A 20,939-nucleotide genomic window follows, 5' to 3' on the forward strand; every position below is an offset into this window, starting at 1 on the left:
CAGGCCGTTGATTTGACGGAGGGAGGGGGAAGCAAATGAATACAGAGCAAATCTATTTTTTTACATCTTAAGACGACGGTGCAGCGTGACTGATAGCCCTCGGCATCTTTCTGGGTGCTTGGCAGCAAATACGGGGCGGTGTATGACGATGGTCTTCAGGCCTATTGCACAATCGGCTGCTCAGGGAAGACTCTGCTAATGTACGATGACCCGACTTGTAATAGGATGGCTAACAGTCGTAATACACCATTTACTGCCAAAAGGCAAGCCCCACGGCTGCCAGCACCCAGATCGCCGATGAAGGCTACCAGTCTACTACACCGTCTACCGCCAAAAGGCAGTTAGCAGCTGCTGCTGTGTAGCAATGCAGTACCACGTCTGCCGGCACCCAGAGGACATATGGTGACGGTGAGCTCAGCTGAGCTGAGCGGGCTCCATGTTGTCTGCACAGGTAACCCAGGTAACCCAGGTAAAAAGGCGCGAATCTATTGTCTGCCGTTGCTGTGACGGGGGAGGGAGGGGCCTGACGACATGTACCCAGAACCGCCCGCGACACTGTTTTGCATCATCCGGGCATTGGGATCTCAACCCAGAATTCCAAGGGGCGGCAGAGACTGCGGGAACTGTGGGATAGCTGTGGGATAGCTACCCATAGTGCAATGCTCCGGAAGTCGACGCTAGCCTCGTACTGTGGACGCGGTCCGCCGACTAGAGCACCTAGAGCATTTTATTGTGTGGACACACACAATCGGCTGTATACAACCGATTTCAATAAAACCGGCTTCTATAAATTCGAACTAATTTCGTAGTGTAGACATACCCAGAGACACACATCCCCTCGGCCCTCTCCAGTCCTTTGCTCTCCCACTGGCTGGACCCAGTGGGTTCCAAGTTGGGCAGGGCTGTCTGGTCTGCCAAGTTACACAGTGTCCAGGCCAGGCTGCTAGGCGGGGTCACACTTGGGCCTCTGCAACACCAAACCCCCTCGCCCACCCCCTGGTTAAACAGCAGCATGCAAGGGAAACTGAGGCCCACACAGTATTCATACAAACTCTTAAGAAAATTCCCCACATTGTCACAAGGCCACAAGGCAAAGCCGGGGTGGGAGTCCTAGGGCTGGGAGAGGCAGGGGGACCCAGGGAGAGCTGAGGGTGGGGAGCATGGGGCTGGAAGAGGTGAAGGGGGGGCAATAGCAGAGTTAGGGGGAGTCGCAGGGCTGGGAGAGGTGGTGGGGGGAGCTGGGGAGTCCTAGGGTGGAGAGAGGCGGGGGTGGGGAGGCTGAGGCAGAAGTGAAGGGGGAGCCCAGGGCTGGGAGAGGTGAAGGGGGGCAGTAGTAGATCTGAGTTGGAGCCCAGGGCCAGGAGCAGTGGGGGGGGGGAAGGAGGGGTTTGCTGACATTAAGCCTGCTGCCTTCTAGTGCTTCTAGTCCTTCCTTCCCGTGGCACAAACAATCCACTGGGCTCAAGGGCCGAGACTTGGGGGCTCCCCCCTGCCCCTGCTCCGAGTCGCTGTCTGCATGGGGAAGGGGAGTGACAGCTGCAGGCCTGGGAGGGAACCTGCCTTGCCAGCGCTGGGTGCTCTGGGCTGGCTGGGCAGGGGTGGGAGATGCCGCTCACAGCACCTTCCCAGGGTTCATGAGGTTCTTGGGGTCCAGCGTGGCCTTGATCTGCCTCATGATGGTAAGCCCCAGCTCCCCGATCTCCTCCCGCAGCAGATGGCGCTTGCCCAGCCCGATGCCATGCTCGCCTGTACAGGTTCCGTCCAGGGCCAGGGCCTGTCTGGGAGGAGAGGAGGCAGGAGATGTGTTAGCAGGAGGGCAGGGCAGCTGCGGGGAGCATGGCTGGGGGTGGGGTGGGGGCTGCAGACCAACTGGCAGGGGGTGCTCAGGGGTTCAGGGACCCCAGGATCAGATCCATGCATGTGAATTCACTGCAGGGGGCAGGGGAGGGCTCAGCCGCGTGCCAGTTGCCTGTAGGGGATGCTGCACTGCCAGGAGCATGCCAAGGGGAGCGGGTGAGGGGGCAAAAGGGCAGGGTGCGGCCCCAGGGCGTGGTGCACCCCGTGTGCAGCCCCCACCCTTCACCTCTGGGACAACTACTGCCCCCGTCTAGGCCCTGCCCAGCCTGGCTGTGCTGCAGGGCCCCGTGTGAGGAGCAAGTACCCGACCGCTCCCCACGTGTCAGGCAGCCCCGGTCTCTCGTATGTCCTGGGGGGGCTGTCTGTGCTCTCAGCAAGGGGCCCAGGACAGGTGGCTCCTGGGAACTCTTCTGGTTGCTTCTCCTGCTACCCTTGCCCTGAGCTCTGGGCCCCTCCCTGGTGTGCCCCCCACACCGTTAGGTCTGTGCCCTCCCCCAGCCCCACCCTCAGGTCTGGGCCCAAAGGCCAGTCAGGGCAGGCCCCATTTGCCCCCTGCAAGATCCCATGAGTTGCTTCTGCCCTTCAACACCAGAACTGGGCCAGGCAGGGTTGAGCTGGGCAGAGCAGGGTAGCATGGGCAGAGCAGAGCTGGGCCAGGCAGGGCAGACAGAGCTGGGCAGAGCAGAGCCAGGCTGGGCAGGGCTTGGCCGGGCAGGGCTGGGTAGCACTGGGCAGAGCTGGGCCAGGCTGGGCAGGGCAGGGTGGGTAGTACTCAGCACAGCTGGGCAGGGCAGAGGCGGGCTAGGCTGGGCAGAGCTGGGCAGGGCAGAGCCAGGCTACGCAGGGCAGGGCAGATAGAGCTGGGCAGAGCAGAGCCAGGCTGGGCAGGGCTTGGCCGGGCAGGGCTGGGTAGCACTGGGCAGAGCTGGGCCAGGCTGGGCAGGGCAGGGTGGGTAGTACTCAGCACAGCTGGGCAGGGCAGAGGCGGGCTAGGCTGGGCAGAGCTGGGCAGGGCAGAGCCAGGCTACGCAGGGCAGGGCAGATAGAGCTGGGCACAGCAGAGCCAGGCTGGGCAGGGCTTGGCCGGGCAGGGCTGGGTAGCACTGGGCATAGCTGGGCCAGGCTGGGCAGGGCAGAGGCGGGCTGGGAAGGGCAGAGGCGGGCTAGGCTGGGCAGAGCTGGGCTGGGCAGGGCAGAGCCGGGCTAGGCTGGGCTGGACAGGGTGGGTAGTACTCAGCAGAGCTTGGCAGGGCAGACCTAGGCTGGGCCAGGCAGGACAAGGCAGACCAGGGCTGGGCAGAGCTGGCTTCCTACCTGGCCAGTCGGGTTGCAAACTCCTTGACGCGCTGGATCTCGGCCAGGTCGGCCGGGTCAAACACCAGGAGGCAGTGAAAGTTCCCATCGCCCACGTGCCCGACTATCGGGCCTGAGGGGACACAGACCAGCTGCTCGTATGGGGAGCCTTTCCTAGCCCCCCACAGACACTTACTGCCTGGCTCCCTCCCACCTCCCCTCCAGTGAAGCCCCTTGCCCTGCAGAGCCCACGCCAGAGTCATTGCCCACTCCTAAAATGCAGCCCCCTCTGGCAGAAGGGGGCTGTGCCCCGGGGCTTGGGGAGGGAGCCCCCTACCCCACTGAAATGTGGCAGGGGTTAGCTCATCAGGGATATCCCCCACATGGGGATCTGGCCAGGGCATGAGGAGCCGCACGTCCCGATCCCTCGGAAGGATGCTTCGGCAGCGGCTGGCTCAGCCGTTGGCTCCTCCCGTCCATCCTGCCCCAGCATGGGGGTGAGACTGGATGAGATCACAGCATGGGGGCATAGGAATGTCCCCCAGAAACCCGCACGGCCCAGGGAGCACATGCCCTGACAGGTGGGGGTCATGGCAGGCCCAAGGCTAATTAGTTCCAGCTTTGGGGAGCCAGGCTGGCTTGGTCCCCTTGCAGCCCCACTGAAATACCTGGCAAGTCCTGCTCAGCACAGCCCCAGGGCTCGGATACCCGGGATCGAGGAGCACTGCCAGAGCATGTCCAGTGCATTTGAAGCATCTGATGCATGTCTGATGTGTGTGAAGTGTCTGATGAGTGTGAAGCGTGTGTGAGGCGTGCTCACCTGCACTGTTCTCTGCGATGGCGGGCATTGTCAGGCCCTCCCGCCGGTGAGGCCTTCACCCCAGACAGGTGCACTGTGGGTGGTTGGCGTTTAGGGGCCGCGTTTGGATTTATTACCAACCCCTGTAGCAATGGGGGGCAGAGCCTTTGCCCCCTCTGTCTGCAGCACCCAGCCCCGTGGCTCCCACACCCAGACAGGACAATGGCAGTCAGGCCTGACAGCAGGGGGATGGGAGCAGCGCCAGCCCCGTCATGTCATCCCTTCTCCTGCTGCCTTGCCTGACCCCGGTGAAGTGACCCCCAGCTGCACAGGCCCTGACCCCAGGTTCAGTGGAGACCCACCTGTGAGCCCTGACTCCTGCAGGTCTCTGTGGGTCTCTCCCACGATGTGGGGCAGCCGGGAGATGGGGACGCACACGTCTGTGGAGTAGCCCTGAGGGGGACATGGCAGAGGGTTCACTGACATCCCCCGCAGAAGTGACAGGACACATCTGGGCATCCCGATCCCGCCTCACTTGGGGGGTGCACACTGGCCTCGCCTGGGCCCCCGGAGGATCCCAGCCCCCCCTGCGCCCCACTGGTGGGACCTGGCTCGGTTTGGGAAAACCCTTGTTAAGCCCTCCCAGTCCTGGGGCTCGGGACGTGCTGTTCAGCGGGGTCCCCCGAAGGCCTGGGGAGCACTGACCCCAGGACACCTGCTGGAGAGCGGCTCTCAGCAGTCAGGCTGGGGCAGGACAGTCCTGTGGGTGGGCACTGGCCCCTGACCTGGGGAAAGCCCAGAGTCTCATGGGGTGAGGGGCTGTCCCTGGCCTACCAAGAGCCCCAATATCAGTCCCCAGTCCCCTCCCCTGATGCCCCCCAGTCCCTTCCCTTGGCACCCCTTACCCACTCCCCAGACCCCCTGTCCCTCCGGGGACTCCCCCACCCTCTTCCCAAGTGACCCCCTCTTCCCTCAGCCTCCCCCTACCCCCTCTCCTCAGGCACTCCTTCACCCTGTCTCCAAGTGACTCCCCTTCTCCCCGGCATTCCCCGTGCCCCAGCGCTAGCCCACCTTGCTCCCAGGGCGCAGGGCCAAGGCCGCGTACCAGGCGTTGTGCCGAGCGGCCCACAGCTTGTTCCTCGCCTCCAGATCCCGGGCCCAGGCAAAGTCCGAGCCACCGTTCAGCTGCACGATCTCCTCTGCAGAGAAAGAGACACCCTCGCTGTCAGCCCCCCGCCCCCCCGGATTGGGGCCTGGCTGCCAGCCGTCTCTGCCAGGCAGGCTGGGGCAGGGCAGAGGCCTGGTTTCCCCCCTGTCGCTGGAGATCTAGGCCAGGAGGGCTGTGAGACCAGGTGAGAGATCCACTCCCTGGCATGGGCAAGGGACTTGGCCAGGGCAGGACAGAGCCACTCTGCCCCCTACAGAAAAGGGGAAGGGCAGCAACATCCCACCTCAACCACGCGCTGGGCAGCCAACCACCCCCCAGCTCCACCCAACCCCTAGGCGCCATCCAAATACACCCCTGGTGCCACTGGCAGTGCCCACCTGCCCCAGGGCTGCTGCTCCCCCGCTGCGCCAGCAGGACGGAGGGCCCCCTGCAGGGCCAGGCCCCCAGCCTGTGCCCCCCCCAGGCATCACCCCCCTGGTGTTGTGCACGTACCTGCCTGCCGGACCTGCTCCTCCAGGCTGCCGGGCGAGCCGTGGAACTCCAGGAAGAGTGTGGGGGACACGGTGTAGCTCAGGCCACTGAACCGATTACAGGCGGCCATCATGACGTCGTCCAGGAACTCTGGGGGAGCAGAGAGGCTGGGGGTCAGAGCCTTGGAGGGCTCCGCAGTCCACTCGGGAGCAATGCCCCCTGCTCCCCAGGGCACGTTCTGCAGGGCACGGGGCCGCCAACTCACCAATCCGGGCCATGGGGATGCCGGCCTGCAGCACCTGCACAGTGCAGCCCACCGCCGCATGCACGCTGGGGAAGGCGCACACGGCCGCCACCGTAGCCTCAGGGCTGCCATGGAGACGCAGTGTGGCCTGGGTGATGAGGCCAAGTGTCCCCTCGGAGCCCACAAACAGCCCTGTCAGGTTGTAGCCGGCAGCGCTCTTCCTGCAGCAGGGCGAGAAGGGGCTGGGATGAGATCTCGGGGCAGGAGTCCTCTGGTGCCCCCCACCCCCGAGCTGCAGCCCCCGGTACCTGAAGTGGCGGCCCCGGCCAGCCGTGTGCAGCACCCTGCCATCGGCCAGCACCACCTGCAGGTTGATCACGTTGTGGCGCATGGTGCCGTAGCGCACGGCATTGGTGCCTGAGGCACTGGTGGCCGCCATGCCGCACAGGGAGGCGTCAGCGCCAGGGTCTACGGAGGGAAAGGGCACAGCCGGCAGTCAGTGGTCATGGGGCATCGCAGAACCAGCACCCCGGAGAACCTTCCCCCCTGTGCCCAGGGCAGAGCTGGGCCCAAGACAGAAAGCTGCCCACCCCCGGGTTGCTGTGCCATGGGCGCTCCCAAAGCTGGTCCAGGCGGAGCCTTGGGCAGCTGCCAGCACCCAGCCCAGCATGTCGTGGCCACAGGGATATGGAGGGAGTGGCCAGGTCAGAGCTCAGGCCCCTTCACCACGCATGGCTGCAACACAGACTGTGCCCACAATGCCCTGCCTGGCACTGCCCACCCGTGGCCCAGGTGGGCCGTGGCCTGCATGCTGAGTGGGCCAACGAGGGGCCTGTGGCAGGATTGATTTTCATGGCATGTCCACTGGAGTGGGACCCAGCTGCTCTGTTCCCGGCAGCCAGCACCACTGCACTGGGCTGGATTGGGGTGGAGGATCTGGGGGCAAAGCTCATCAGCCCATTGACAGCCCACAGCCCAGGCATGTCGCCCAGCACAGCTGCCACTCGCCAACCTGTGCCAGCTTCCTGCTCTGACACCACTGAACCCAGCTGCAGGCCTAGGCATTGGCTGTGCGCTGGGAATGGAGCTGGGACCCCTCGTCCCCCACCACTGGAGGGAGCCCCTCACCCCGTGCACGGCATCATACCGACAGGGAACCAGAGGCCAGTGTCCCGCAGGTAACTGTTGAGCGCTTTGCGGGTCACCCCCGGCTCCACGGCCACAGTGAAGTCCTCAGTGCTGAGCGCTGTGATACGATCCATTCGGGTCAGGTTAAAGCACACGCCACCCTGGCCCAGAGAGATGGGAGCAGACATTGGAGCCAGCCCCATGGCGCTCCCTGGAAAGGGCCTGAGATCTGCTGGGTCACCCCCTGAACACACATAGGCAGGCGGAGCAGGGCCAGGACACCGCCACGCTGGGGTTCCCCTGCTGTTTGCCCCAGTGGTATCTCACCACAGCTGCCCTGGCATCGCTGCCCAGCCGGGGGGTCGCCAGAGCTCCAGGCAAAGATGAACCACCCTGGCGCCCCCCAGGACTGATCCCCCAAGACTCATGGGCGCCACGGAGTCCAGCACGGCTGGAGCCAGGGGCTGCCCTCCTGGCACGAGGGGAAGCTGAGCCTGCCTGTGAGGAACCTCCCCTGAACAGCCCTAGCTGGGCCGCGTGCCCACCGGCCTCGCCACACACTGCCCTGCTGGGGACAACGGGGCAGCAGCCGGGGGCTGGGCCCACTGGCTCTAGTCAAGAGGGGAAGACTCGCTGTGCCAGCCCCACCTGCAAAAGGGCCAGCACAGGGGTGGCAAGGGTCTGGGCTGGCACCTCAGCTGGATGAGTGGGCAGAGCGCCACCGGCACTGGAGCCCCACTGGGTTACACCAGCTGGGGATGGGATCAGTTGCACCTTATGGGGCAGGGAATGCTCACAGCGCTGCCCCCCTGCTCCATACCCTCACTACGCTTCCCCCCGTACCCTCACCGTGTTGCCCCCCACTCGATACCCTCACTGCTGCCCCCCGACTCCGTACCCTCACCGCGCTGCCCCCCCCGCTCTGTACCCTCACCGTGCTGCCCCCCCGCTCCATTCCCTCACTGCGCTGCCCCCCCGTACCCTCACCACACTGCCCCCCTGCTCTGTACCTTCACCGCGCTGCCCCGCGCTCCGTACTCTCACCGCGCTGCCCCCCCTGCTCCGTACCCACACTGCGCTGCCCCCCTGCATCATACCCTCACCACGCTTCCCCCCGTACCCTCACCGTGTTGCCCCCCCGCTCCATTCCCTCACCGCGCTGCCCCCTGCTCCGTACCCTCACCGTGCTGCCCCCCCACTCTATATCCTCACCGCGCTGCCCCCCATTCTATACCCTCACCGCTGTCCCCCCGCTCCGTACCCTCACCGTGCTGCCCCCCCACTCTATATCCTCACCGCGCTGCCCCCCCGCTCCGTTCCCTCACCGCGCTGCCCCCCCGCTCTATACTCTCACCGTGCTGCCCCCCCGCACCGAACCCTCACTGCACTGCCTCCCCGTACCCTCACCGCACTGCCCCTCCGTACCCTCACCGCATTGCCCCCCGCTGCGTACCCTCACCACGCTGCCCCCCACCATATCCTCACCGCGCTGCCCCCCTGCTCCGTACCCTCACCGCGCTGCCCCCTCTCCGTTCCCTCACTGCGCTGCCCCCACTCCATACCCTCACCGAGCTCCCCCCCGCTCCGTACCCTCACCACTGCCCCCCTGCTGCGTACCCTCACTGCGCTGCCCCCCCCTCCGTTCCCTCACTGCGCTGCCCCCACTCCATACCCTCACCGAGCTCCCCCCCCCGCTCCGTACCCTCACCACTGCCCCCCTGCTGCGTACCCTCACTGCGCTGCCCCCCCCTCCGTACCCTCACTGCGCTGCCCCCCCGCTCCATACCCTCACTGCGGTGATGCCGCCCTCCAGGCCCGTGCCGGTGCTGAAGGGGATGATGGGGACACTGTGACTGTAGCAGATCCCCGCCAACTTGCTGACCTGCTCCACGTCCTGGGGCCAGACAACGGCGTCCGGCGGGCTGCACCTGCAGGTGGGTGAGAGCCCTGTGTAATGCCAGCTGCCGGGGAGGGGGGGCAGGCTGGCATTACACCTGGGCCGAGAACACAGCAGGGAGCTAGCCGCATGCCAGGCTGGGCGGGGCACAGGGCGGGCAGACAAGGCCTGGATGAGCCAGGGGGAAGAGGGGCTTTGAGGGCTGAGCAGGGCACTGGCCCCTAGCCCCACGGGCTGGCTCCCACACACTGAGGCGGAGGATGCCAAAGGGCTCAGCTCCAGGGCCTGTGTGCACCAGCTGGCAGGGCATGGGGGGAGACACTGGGATTTCAGCGGCGCCTTGGAGGCAACTGTTCGGCACAGCTGCGGGCACCCGGGCAGGGCTGCACCCGCTGGGGCTGCGCTGGGCACTGCTGCAGCAGCAGTGGGACTGCACAGTGTCTGCGGCATGGGGGGGCGGATTTCCTGTGGGTGTCCGGCCTGAGCCCAGCGAAGGGCTTGCTCTGCCTATGCACCCCAATGGCCGCTGAGGTCCAGAGCCCCTATCCCTGGAGCCCGTCCTTCCCGTGGTCATGTCACTGCACATCCCTGGATCATGCTGGGTGCTGCACACACATCACCGTCCCGCTGGGGGGATGGGCTCCTCCCAGGGCACGAGGGAGCCAAGCCAGCAGAAGCCCTTCACAGCACCCCAGGGAGCCCAGTGGCCCGGGTCAGCGATGCTCTAAGAGGCTCCCCAGTCCACACGGGCTGTATGAACCGGCCTCTGGGGAGTGTGTGGCATGTGCTAGGAGCTCCCCAGGTACCTGTGCATGGATTCATCCCTCCCGTGCTGCTCCCGGACGGCCAGGGCTGTGGACACGTTCTGGCTCCCCACCACAGCTCGCAGGGCCTCCACCAGTTCTCCCGGCAGCTGGCCCTAGAGAGAGTTAAAGGGCCGGCGCGTTACAAGCCCCTGCCATGACACTCTCCTTCTCTGGGCAGAAGCAGAACACCCGGGCATGAGCTCATAGAATCATAGAATATCAGGGTTGGAAGGGATCTCAGGAGGTCATCTAGTCCCACCCCCTGCTCAAAGCAGGACCAATCCCCAACTAAATCATCCCAGCCAAGGCTTTGCCAAGCCTGACCTTAAAAACCTCTAAGGCAGGAGATTCCACCACCTCCCTAGGTAACCCATTCCAGTGCTTCACCACCCTCCTAGTGAAAAAGTTTTTCCTAATATCCAACCTAAACCTCCCCCACTGCAACTTGAGACCATTACTCCTTGTTCTGTCATCAGGTATCACTGAGAACAGTCTAGATCCATCTTCTTTAGAACCCCCTTTCAGGTAGTTGAAAGCAGCTATCAAATCCCCCCTCATTCTTCTCTTCTGCAGACTAAACAACCCCAGTTCCCTCAGCCTCTCCTAATAAATAAATTAATGGAGATATCCTATCTCCTAGAAGTGGAAGGGACCTTGAAAGGTCATCAAGTCCAGCCCCGCTGCCTCCACTAGCAGGACCAAGTACTGATTTTGCCCCAGATCCCTAAATGGCCCCCTCAAGGATTGAACTCACAACTCTGGGTTTGGCAGCCCAATGCTCAAACCACTGAGCTATCTCTCCCCCCATAGCATACAGGCAAACCCCAAGTCTATGCAGAGAGATGGGCGCTCAACCACAGACACCTGTCTCTCCCCAGGGATGAAGGGCACAGGACATGGTGCCGATGGTGGCTTGGCTTCTCCAGGAGAAGGCCTGATACCTTCCATGATGGGCAGCAAGGGTGGAGCTAGGTGGGAAAGTCCCTCCCACCAGCTATCATTGCTGTCCCTAAGAGGTCTGTCACAGACACAGAGATATGTGCTAAAAGAACAGGAGTACTTGTGGCACCTTAGAGACTAACAAATTTATTAGAGCATAAGCTTTCGTGGACTACAGCCCACTTCTTCGGATGCATATAGAATGGAACATATATTGAGGAGATATATATACACACATACAGAGAGCATGAACAGGTGGGAGTTGTCTTACCAACTCTGAGAGGCCAATTAAGTAAGAGAAAAAAACTTTTGAAGTGATAATCAAGCTAGCCCAGTACAGACAGTTTGATAAGAAGTGTGAGAATACTTACAAGGGGAGATAGATTCAATGTTTGTAATGACCATTCCCAGTCCTTATTCAATCCTGAGTTGATTGTATCTAGTTTGCATATCAATTCCAGCTCAGCAGTCTCTCGTTGGAGTCTGTTTTTGAAGTTTTTCTGTTGTAAAATAGCCACCCGCAGGTCTGTCATAGAATGACCAGACAGGTTAAAATGTTCTCCCACTGGTTTTTGAGTATTATGATTCCTGATGTCAGATTTGTGTCCATTAATTCTTTTGCGGAGAGACTGTCCGGTTTGGCCAATGTACATGGCAGAGGGGCATTGCTGGCACATGATGGCATATATCACATTGGTAGATGTGCAGGTGAACGAGCCCCTGATGATATGGCTGATGTGATTAGGTCCTATGATGATGTCACTTGAATAGATATGTGGACAGAGTTGGCATCGGGCTTTGTTACAAGGATAGGTTCCTGGGTCAGTGTTTTTGTTCAGTGATGTGTGGTTGCTGGTGAGTATTTGCTTTAGGTTGGGGGGTTGTCTGTAAGCGAGGACAGGTCTGTCTCCCAAGATCTGTGAGAGTAAAGGATCATCTTTGAGGATAGGTTGTAGATCTCTGATGATGCGCTGGAGAGGTTTTAGTTGGGGGCTGAAGGTGACAGCTAGTGGTGTTCTGTTATTTTCTTTGTTGGGCCTGTCTTGTAGGAGGTGACTTCTGGGTACTCGTCTGGCTCTGTCAATCTGTTTTTTCACTTCAGCAGGTGGGTATTGTAGTTTTAAGAATGCTTGATAGAGATCTTGTAGGTGCTTGTCTCTATCCGAGGGATTGGAGCAAATGCGGTTGTATCTTAGAGCTTGGCTGTAGACAATGGATCGTGTGGTGTGTCCTGGATGGAAGCTGGAGGCATGTAGGTAAGTGTAGCGGTCAGTAGGTTTCCAGTATAGGGTGGTATTTATGTGACCATCGCTTATTAGCACAGTAGTGTCCAGGAAATGGACCGCTTGTGTGGATTGATCTAGGCTGAGGTTGATGGTGGGATGGAAATTATTGAAATCATGGTGGAAAGATATGTGCTGTGTCTTCAGTATCAAAAGGGCTGGAGATTTCCTTTCAGTCCCCTCCCAGTGGCCCCCTTCAGCGAGGATGGCCCCATCCCAGCTGATCCAGCGCTACGCGTGGATGCCAGGCTCTGGCACGCACAGGAGCCAAATGCAGCTGGACAGCTGTCTGGGTGGAGACCTGCCTTACCAGAGCTCCCTCCCGCAGAGGCATTCACCACCACGACAGGTTTGTCTGGGTGGGTGAAAGAGAAGGACCCTGGCAAGAGATGGGTTGGCTAAGGGTGCAGTTCAGCTGTTTAGCCAACATTATCGGCACCAGAGATCTCAGGTGCCTGGTTTCACCTCATCGGCCCTGCAACGCCTCTGGTCAGAACTTCCTGACCCAAATCCAGGGGCGTGGAAAGGAAATCTGAAGGGTTAGTGCAACACTTCCAAACGATCCGAGGAGATTATGGTTGGGTGGGTTGCAACTGGATCTGAAATGACTCCTCCATATGGAGCCAAGGCCTGGCCTTCAGGGAGCTGGGGAAACGCCAGACCTCTAGAAACCACAAGGCCCCGAAGGAAGGCTGCATTAGGGCAGAATAGGGCTGAGGTGAAGAGAGGCTCATACGCCCCTGGCCTGAGGTGCAGGCTGGCCGTGAGCGTCACCAGAGACTCTCAGAAGACACATAAGACTCTGGGCTTAGCAGCCAGGCTTGCTTCTTGATTTGTGGCCATCTCTCGCTCTGCAGTACTGTGGTGCTGCTCCGTGCAAACAAGCTCTTTCTAAATGAGCACGAATTAAAGTCGGGGAAGAGTTGCCCCATGGTCGGTCAGGGGGTCTCCACTCGGCAAAGCATCAATGGGACAATGGCTCCTCCTGACGCAGCAGAGCTAGCGGAGTTGGAGCCGGAGCTGCAGAGTTTCGCGGCTAAGGTGTTTGCTGTGTTTTACCTGCGGGGCGGGGCCAGCCCAGCCTCAGGGGAGGGAGGGAGCCTTCAGGACCCACTGACGCTTCTCGAAGCAGAGCCCCGCTTTGCTGAGTCTGCCCCCTGGCCCAGCTGCCCCTCTCCCCACTTGGCCCGCACATTCCTGGCCTAGGGAGGCGGGTTTTTGAGCCCCCCCAACGCTCCCTGGGTTTCTCCCTCCTGGGGGCTGCCTTTGTCAGTGGTTTGACATTGCTCCCCTGCTGACCACGGCTGGGGGTTCACTCACTTGGGGTGTAATTCCTTCCCTTTCCGCTGAAACTCATCAAAGGTTCATTACTAACATCCCCAAATCCCCCCTTCTGCCCAGTGCCCGCAGTGCTGGGGGCGCAGCAGGGGGGCAGGGTCTGGGCGTGGGTAGGACACAGCCCATTGCAGTGAGGGTTCCTGTGCCCAGGAGCCACCTTCCCAGCGCTGGCTTGGTGTCCTGCCCTCCCCACCCTGGGCCAGGTGAACTCTAGGGCTAACAGCCTGTGCAGGTCAAATCCAGCCCCGCGGGCGGCGACAGACTCTGTGAAATGGGATTGGGTGGCATCACGTATGGGGTCCTGGTAGTGGGCCCCACGGAGAGCAAACACTCCCACCCCTAGACGTGGCCCTTGTGGGTCAGGCTGGAGATGCCCTGGGAAGGTGGTGGGGTGAGCAGGCCCAGCCCCTGCCTGTCCCAGAGGAGATGCGGGGCTCAGTGCACTGCTCTCAAGCCAGTGCGAGGAATTGGCTGTTCAGACAAAACTGCTGGAGGCAGCTGCCGAGGCCAGAACGTTGCCGGCGGAGACTCCAGTTCCCCGGCATGGGCGGAGATGGGGTGGCATGGGGGGAGGTTAGGGTGACCAGATGTCCCGATAAAATCGGGACCGTCCCGATTTTGAGCTATTTGTCCCACATCCCGACCGATCTCTGGTCGGGACGCAATTTTTGTCCCGATATTTTGCGCCACCAGCAGCATTCGGCTTTTTTTTTTTTTTTTGTCCCCCCCCCCTCCCCCCCGGTGTCCCGATATTTTTTTCATCTCATCTGGTCACCCTAGGGGAGGTATTGCCACCCCAAATTGTGTACGTAGATGGGGGGGCACAATTTAAAGGGGGCGGAGGAAAGTTCGGGGTCCAGCCCCCAATATAGATGTCAAGCAACACCTATGCCCGTCGGCCCCTGGACTCTCCCAACCCTGCCCCAGCCAGGCCTGTGCCGGGCACGTAGGGGGACCAGATGTCCCGATTTTATAGGGACAGTCCCGATATTTGGAGCTTTTTCTTATATAGGCTCCTCTCCTCCCCCCCATCCCGTCCCGATTTTTCACACGTGCTATCTGGTCACCCTACGGGCACGGGCCAGCCCAGCTGGTTCGGGAGGGCACAGAGGGGCCTGTCTGGCTCCCGCCGCTGGCTCGGGGCTTGGCCCTGCCCTGCGGGGAGCTGGGTCGGAGTCACCCCCGGCCCGAAGCGCGGGTGATGGGCAGGGCCCAGCTGGCCTCCTGCCAGTACCTGCAGGCCGGAGCTCCTCCTGCAGCCGAGCGCCCCGACGCCCCGGCCCAGCCTCTGCAGAGCCATGGGGGCGGGCAGGGGTCAGGAGCCGGGCCTGGCTGTTGGACCCCCGGCTCAGTCTCCCAGTGTCCGCAGGGCAGCCCCCGCTGCTCCCCAAAGCGAAACCAGCCTCTCCACTGGCCCGGCCCCGGCGGGGGCACCAGGGGAGGCCGCCCATGTTAAGGTGGAACCGACTATTAAGGTGGCGCCGACTGGCAGGGCCGGGCAGCGGGCAATCTCCTGCCCACAAGGGAAGCGACCGTCACTGCGTGAGGTGGTGGGGTTGGCTCGGGGGAAGGCCGCTGGTGCTGCCTGCCCGTCTGAGCGGCGCCTTGCATGACAGTCCTGGCCTGGCCTGCGCAAGCCCATTGTGACCCCTCTGCAGGTGCCCTCGGGGTGCCCAGCCTGCAGCATCCCAGAGAGCTTGTAAGGGCTTTGGAGAACCCCCAGGGACAGTGGGCTACAAGGTGAAACTCTCCCAGCCCAGGGACGAGAGCAGGCGACGCTAGGGGGTCCCCACTGCCCCAGCTTTCTCCCCTCCCATGAGCCCTGTCGTGGCCCAGGAGCCAAGGACTGGAGTACACGGGCATGGCCAGTCTCTGACGTTCCTTTATTGACCCGTCACGCTGAGAACATGCAGCTGAGTTAATTGGCCGCGATGGTCTGGTCGATCCAGGCCCTGAGCTTGGTGACGCGGGCGTAAACGCCGGGCGTGGAGGGGGAGCAGGTGCTGCTTCCCCAGGAGACGATCCCCACCAGGGTCCAGGCACCATCCTTCTGGCACACCAGGGGGCCGCCGGAGTCACCCTGCAAGGACAAGCAGCAGGTTGGGGGGAGTTTCCTCCTAGGGGGGCGCAAAGCAAGGGGACCTGCTCATCTACCAGCTGTTCCCCGAATGCAAACGAGTCTGCGCTTGTCTGGTTGGGGCCCTACATATCAACTGTGGGCCTTAGAGCTGGGGAGAGAGATGGGGAGCGGGAATCGCGGTCAAGAAAACAAGGGGTGTTGCAGGAAGACTGGTCCTTTAAGAGGGAAGAGGCCCAGGCCCCTGTGACTGGTCAGCTGCCTCCCACGTGGGCTTAAGAAAGGCTATCTGGGGGGCCTGGCAGGGCAAAAAGAGAAGTAGGGGTCAGAGGTAGATCACATCACATCACAGAGCTGGTGGGACTAGCTAAAGGTGCAGGCCGCTGTTGGGGAGAAGGGCCCAGAGCTGGGGAGCCCAGTTGAGTTTTGGGAGCTGTTATGCAGAGATCCCTAGGAACAAGGGGAAGAACTGGGTTGGTTAGGGGGCACTGAGCCTGAACTATGAGGGTTGGTGCTGGAGAGGGGATCTGGGGCAGGACTGCGAGCGAAGAGGCACATGCAGTGGGACACCAGGGAGCCCTCTTCTGGGAGACCGAACTCGGGGCTCCAGGGAAAGAGCGAATCTGGGGGCCCTCAGGGTCGTGGCTGGAGAGTGAGACCCCCTGGGGGTCTGACACATTGCAAGGGTTCCCCATAAAGACTGTTCTAAAGTGGGGGCCAGCAGCTAGGAGCGATGTGTGGCCAGACAGGTGGGCACAGGGGGCCGCGGTGCTGCAGAGCTGGGTACCATGCAAGAGGAAGCTCCAGCGGCACCAGCGCAGATCATGACGTCAGCGATCCTGAAGCCCCAGTAGGTCTTGCACTGTGTGTTGGTCAGCAGGGGCAGGGCTGCCTGCTGCAGCTGGTCTGGGGTGTTCTGGGCTGGAAAACAAAAGGCAGGCAGGAGATGGCGTCAACCACGCAGCATGAGGCAGCCCCCAATCCCAGACACTGCAGCCCCTGGGCCTCGCCTGGCACTGGGACCTCAACAGGGAGGGAGGGGCATGGGAGCTCCCCCTGGGGCCCCTCCGCAGAAGAAGGGGCCCCAGCTGCACCTGCCCTCCCGGGGCACACACAAGACAGCTGTGTCCAGTCAGGCGGGACCCCTCGGGCCTTCCAGTCAAATTCTCTGAGTTTGGCCTGGGGCAGGGAGAAAGGCAGGGCCTGGGACCAGGGCCAGCTCTGGCTTTTTTGCCACCCCAGGCAAAAAAGCCTCCTGCCGCCCCCCCCCGAGCACGCGCCGGCCGGAGCACCGGGGGAGGGCGGCGAGCCCGCCGCGGCCCCGCTCTCCCCGGGTGAACGCCGCCCCCCTCCATGCTTGGAGGGCTGGTGCTTGGAGCCGGCCCTGCCTGGGACTCTAGCCGGAGGGGGCAGAGGGCTGCCCAGAGCTGGGGGTCCTGAGTACGGCCCCCTTTCCTAGTCCAGTATGTACCCAGGAGGGGCGGGGGGCTGAGGTGAGGGGATGGGGCACAGTCAAATCAGTCGGCTAAGCTGAGTTCCCCTCCGCACTCCAGGGCTCTCTCTCCCACGCAGCCAGAGTGGCACAGACACCCGGAGACATTACCCTTGGGATCAGTCAGGCCCCAGCCTGTGGTCACGCAGGTCAGGCCTCCAGGGAAGTCGTCAGTGGCCTCAGGCAGGCACACGGGGGACACACGGGCTGTCAGCTTGGCTGGGGAGGCCAGCTTCAGCAGGGTGATGTCGTTCTTCACGGTTAACATGCTGAAACTGGGGTTTTTGAAAACCTGCCACAGGAGACAGAGGAGCATGAGACCACGTCCAGCCCCTGTACGAGACACCACCGATATCTCGTCCACCCCATAGCAGGACCCACATAGGCCACGTCCACCCCCCCCTCGAGCAGGACTCCCCAGAGACTGCGTCCATCCCCTGCAGGACCCTGTGGAGCTCTGCCCGTGAGACATGACACAGGCTGACCTGTGAGTGTACCGGGGGTTGAGGTGGGCACGAAGGGTCACTGGGGGACTGGAGTTCCAGGCCCATGGAGGGAGGACATGTGCACCCCCCGGGGGACCCCTCACCAGCCAGCCCCCTACCTTGGCAATCTGCAGGACTTGCACATCCTCGGCCGGAGAACGTTGGTTAAATTCCCCCAGAACCACACGGTGACTTGTGCTGCGGGGGGAAGAAAAGGAAGCCCCGAGTTCAGGGAGCGGTGGGGCAAGCCTGTCTCCCTGCAGCACCTTCCGTCCCCTCTGCTGGGTACTGCCCAGGTCTGGCGTTGGGGGTCTGTGCCCAGGAATTGTGGCAGGGCTGGTGGGAGTCCTGGAACCAGCTGAGGGTACTGCCAGCCAGGCAGAGGATTGCAAGGCTGAAGGAAGCAGCCAGGAATGTGTGCCCTGAGCAGAGCTCCCTTCGTCAGGACACTGATGCCTGGGCCCCATCCCCAGCGGTATCTGCCAGGAGGGCTCAGTGCACGTGGCACATCCATCCCCTCTTTGTCCCCTTGCCCACTCTAGTGCCTGGGCTTTGTAGGGTCACCAGACGTCTGGTTTTTGACTGGAACACCTGGTTGAAAAGGGACCCTGGTGGCTCCGGTCTGCGCCGCTGACTGAGCCATTAAAAGTCTGGTTGGTGGTGCAGCAGGGCTAAGGCAGGCTCCCTGATTGCCCTGGCACCGTGTGGCTCCCGGAAGTGGCGATATGTCCCTCGACCCCTTGGTGCAGGAGCGATTAGGGAAGCTCCGCGTGCTGCCCCTGCTGCCAGCGCTGGCTCTGCAGCTCCCATTGGCCAGGAACCACGGCCAATTGGAGCTGCGGGGGCAGCACCTGCAGGCATGGGCAGCGTGCCTCAGTCTAGTCCGGCCGCTTCTGGGAGCAGGGTGGAGCCGCTGCCAGGGCAAGCAGGAACCCTGCCTTAGCCCCACTGCACCACCGACTGGGAGCCATCTAATGTAAGTGCCACTGGGCCAGACCCCGAACCCTGCACCCTGAACTCCCTGCCCCAGGTCAGAACCCCCTCCTGCACCCTAACTCCCTCTCCCCACCCACACCCCAACCACCTGCCCTGAGCCCGCTCCAGGAGCCCACAACCCCGTACTCCAGCCTGGAGCCCCCTCCTGCACCTCAAACTCCTCTTACCCAGCCCCACCCAAGGGCCCGCACCCCCAGCCAGAGCCCTCATCCCTCCCGCACCCCAACCCCCGTCCCAGCCCAGTGAAAGTAAGTTAGGGTTGGGGAGAGCAAGCGACTGAAGGAGGGGGGCTGGAGTGAGAAGGGGCAGGGCCTTGGGGAAGGGGCAAGGATGTTCGATTTTGTGCAATTAGAAAGTTGGCAACCCTAGGGCCTTGGCGCCCTGCAGCTCCTGCCTCGGTTCTACCTGACGCCGCAGTGAGCGGCGGTCACCACCCAGTTCTCGCTGATCAGGGAGCCGCCGCAGAAATGGAAGCCAGTGTTGTCCTGTGGGGAGGGGGAATGCAAGCGGTGACTGAGCCGGCCCACGACAGCCACGTGCCGGGGACCCCCCACTCTGCCTGGCTGGGGCTGCCAGGAACCCGGGGAGGGGAATTAGGGCCAGAGCATCAAACTAAGGGGGAGCAGATGGCTGAGACCCATCCCTGGGAAGTGGGCACCCCCTCTGGGCATCCAGTGCCCTCTGCCCCATCTGCCAGGCCCTGCTGGGCACAGATTGCAGCAGGGGCAGGCCTGCCCCACCCCACAGGGATCTCTGCTGAGCCCGTGTGCTTGGAGGGGAGCCAGGGCCTGCGATGCCCGGAAGGGGCTGGGAGCGGCAGGAGAGAAGCGGACTCTGGGCAGGGGAAGGATTCCCACCAGGGCCGTGCACCGGAGCTGTGGCTCTCTGGGGGCAGGGCCAGGGCTGCCCGGGGGGGGGCAAGTGGGGCAATTTGTCCCACGCCCCCACAAGAATATAGTATTCTATAGTATTGCAACTTTTTTTTATGGAAGGGGCCCCTGAAATTGCTTTGCCCCAGGCCCCCTGAATCCTCTGGGCGGCCCTGGGCAGGGCCAGGGAAAGGCTCCTGGCAGGTGCTCTTAGAGCGCAGAGAGGCCAGGTTAGTTCATCCCACTGTCTCGGGCAGCGCTTCCCGTCGGCAGATGCTGCCCTGGGGTAACAGACCCCTGTCCCACAGCAGAGCAGGCACCAAACGGGGGCAGGGAGGCTGGGAATCCACCTACACACTGGAGCCAATCTGAGCAGCCAGGGGCAGCCCAGCCAGTGCTGCTGGGAAATGCACACAGAGCATGGAGGCAGATACCCCAGGGAGCAGTTGGGGGGGGGGCAGATACCACGGTGAAGGGCATGTGCAGGACCTGTCAGATGAATCCCCACTAGCACTGAGATGCTGCCTAGCTGCCCTGGGACACCATGAAATCACCCCCATCCCAGGTTCTCTAAGGGCCAGACCTTCCTGCCTTTCCCCCCAGCTTTGCTCCCCACAGGAGCCCCGGCCTGGCCGAAGGGGCTGCTGGGCTCTCACCTGTAGGGAGACCTGCCAAGGCCAGGATCCAGGAACCGCCGTCTCACCGTTCACGATTCGCGCATAGCCACTGATGGCAGGCTGGATGGCAGGGAGGCCGCAGCCTGTGGGAGGGAAGGAGAGGAGTTACCCACAGCTCCTGGGGTCCAGCGGGGAGGGAGCACAGGGCTAGGGCCCGGGCTGCTCTGTGGGGCACCGCACCAGTGGGGCGGCAGCCGGGGGAGCAGTTGGTGGCTGGGGGCCTTCGTTACAGCCATGGGCATATGCTGCCCACTCCAATTCACCTGGGCACATCCCCCAGGGCCAGGGCTGTACAGCCGCCATGGGGGGCAGGATGGGCTGGTGGGGTGGGTGGCAAGCGCCGTCGAGCACAGCATGGTGTAGGCTGCATCCGTCTGTGCCATCAGCAGGGTTTCTCCAGCTGGGGCAAGTAGAGACAGGGCCAGGGCCTCAGGAGCTCCCTGTGGCAGAGAGACCCTTCCCCAGCTCTGGGCCCTCCAGTCCCTGCTGCCAATCGAAGAAGGCCAGTGGTACTTACCATAGGCAGTGCCCAGGAAGGCGAGGCAGGGCAGGAACCAGAGGAAAGCCATTCTGCTTCTTACGTGGGTCCTGGAGACCGAACGGGGTCAGCAGCCCTTTATATACCCCTGTCAAGAGGTGGCTGAGAAAGGGACAGGAGCCAATTTTCCACCCTGCTGTCCTTGGGGAGATAAGCTGGCAGCCCCAAGGGGCCGTGGGCAGAGGTCCAGGGGACAGGGCTTGGGACCACAGCAGCTGCTCCACGGAGGACTGTGGGGAGCCACATGGGAACCAGAGAGCCAATGGGCAGAGGCCTGGAGCTGGCCGAAGGGGCTGCTGGGCTCTCACCTGTAGGGAGTCAGTGACCCTCTGCCCTCACACTGCCCCTCCCCCCTCTGGGATATTAGTTATGAGCAAATTGCTCTGGCCTGCAGTTGGCACTACCTAATCCTCCCAGCACCGTGCATGGTGAAACAGCACCCTCCCGTGGCCCCCACCCCAGCCAGGTGTGCCACTGCAGAGCAGGGACTAGCCCCAGGGTTCTCTAGTGTGTCTGTGATATAGCTGCATGGAGAACCCAGGAGTCCTGAGCCCCAGTCCTGCAGTAGGACCCTCCCGCTTC

General features: G+C 62.5%; 2 protein-coding genes across 8 annotated transcripts; both read right to left on the reverse strand.

The window, feature by feature from the left end:
* Positions 1-709: 709 nt before the first annotated feature.
* LDHD (lactate dehydrogenase D) lies at positions 710-14,627 on the reverse strand. 7 transcript variants are annotated; one of them, XM_054049217.1, is made up of 11 exons: positions 14,458-14,627; positions 9,664-9,776; positions 8,747-8,888; positions 6,980-7,121; positions 6,141-6,300; positions 5,854-6,053; positions 5,610-5,738; positions 5,021-5,148; positions 4,312-4,402; positions 3,172-3,283; positions 1,519-1,778 (listed from the first exon to the last, which is right to left on the reverse strand). In XM_054049217.1, the coding sequence occupies exons 1-11, from the start codon at positions 14,521-14,523 to the stop codon at positions 1,613-1,615; spliced, it is 1,449 nt and encodes a 482-aa protein (XP_053905192.1). In that variant the 5' UTR covers positions 14,524-14,627; the 3' UTR covers positions 1,519-1,612. The 7 variants fall into 7 exon arrangements, with proteins under 7 accessions (XP_053905186.1, XP_053905192.1, XP_053905187.1 ...); XM_054049212.1 differs by lacking the exon at positions 14,458-14,627 and adding an exon at positions 10,974-12,070; XM_054049211.1 differs by lacking the exons at positions 3,172-3,283; positions 14,458-14,627 and adding an exon at positions 10,974-12,073 and having other exon boundaries at positions 710-1,778; positions 5,055-5,148.
* Positions 14,628-15,087: 460 nt separating this feature from the next.
* LOC128849069 (chymotrypsinogen 2-like) lies at positions 15,088-20,446 on the reverse strand. Its single transcript, XM_054049438.1, has 7 exons — positions 20,337-20,446; positions 19,799-19,902; positions 18,679-18,758; positions 17,397-17,475; positions 16,904-17,084; positions 16,088-16,221; positions 15,088-15,303 (listed from the first exon to the last, which is right to left on the reverse strand). Exons 1-7 carry the CDS (start codon positions 20,386-20,388, stop codon positions 15,142-15,144), a joined length of 792 nt encoding a protein of 263 aa, XP_053905413.1. The 5' UTR covers positions 20,389-20,446; the 3' UTR covers positions 15,088-15,141.
* Between the last annotated feature and the right edge of the window lie 493 nt (positions 20,447-20,939).

The sequence above is a fragment of the Malaclemys terrapin genome, chromosome 14 (assembly GCF_027887155.1).
Source record: "Malaclemys terrapin pileata isolate rMalTer1 chromosome 14, rMalTer1.hap1, whole genome shotgun sequence".
NCBI lineage: Eukaryota > Metazoa > Chordata > Testudines > Emydidae > Malaclemys > Malaclemys terrapin.

What these genes read in the sequence shown, in the direction of transcription:
- LDHD (XM_054049213.1), bottom strand. Translation starts at nt 11,279, where the DNA reads ATGTGCCAGCAATGCCCCTCTGCCATGTACATTGGCCAAACCGGACAG. An exon ending in AGGGATGAATCCATGCACAG is followed by an intron (nt 8,889 to 9,663) that starts GTACCTGGGGAG and finishes ACCCACCTGCAG; the next exon opens with GTGCAGCCCGCCGGACGCCG. An exon ending in CATCCCCATGGCCCGGATTG is followed by an intron (nt 5,739 to 5,853) that starts GTGAGTTGGCGG and finishes CTGCTCCCCCAG; the next exon opens with AGTTCCTGGACGACGTCATG.
- LOC128849069 (XM_054049438.1), bottom strand. Translation starts at nt 20,388, where the DNA reads ATGGCTTTCCTCTGGTTCCTGCCCTGCCTCGCCTTCCTGGGCACTGCC. An exon ending in GCCGCTCACTGCGGCGTCAG is followed by an intron (nt 17,476 to 18,678) that starts GTAGAACCGAGG and finishes TTCCCCCCGCAG; the next exon opens with CACAAGTCACCGTGTGGTTC. An exon ending in CTGGAGCTTCCTCTTGCATG is followed by an intron (nt 15,304 to 16,087) that starts GTACCCAGCTCT and finishes TTGTCCTTGCAG; the next exon opens with GGTGACTCCGGCGGCCCCCT.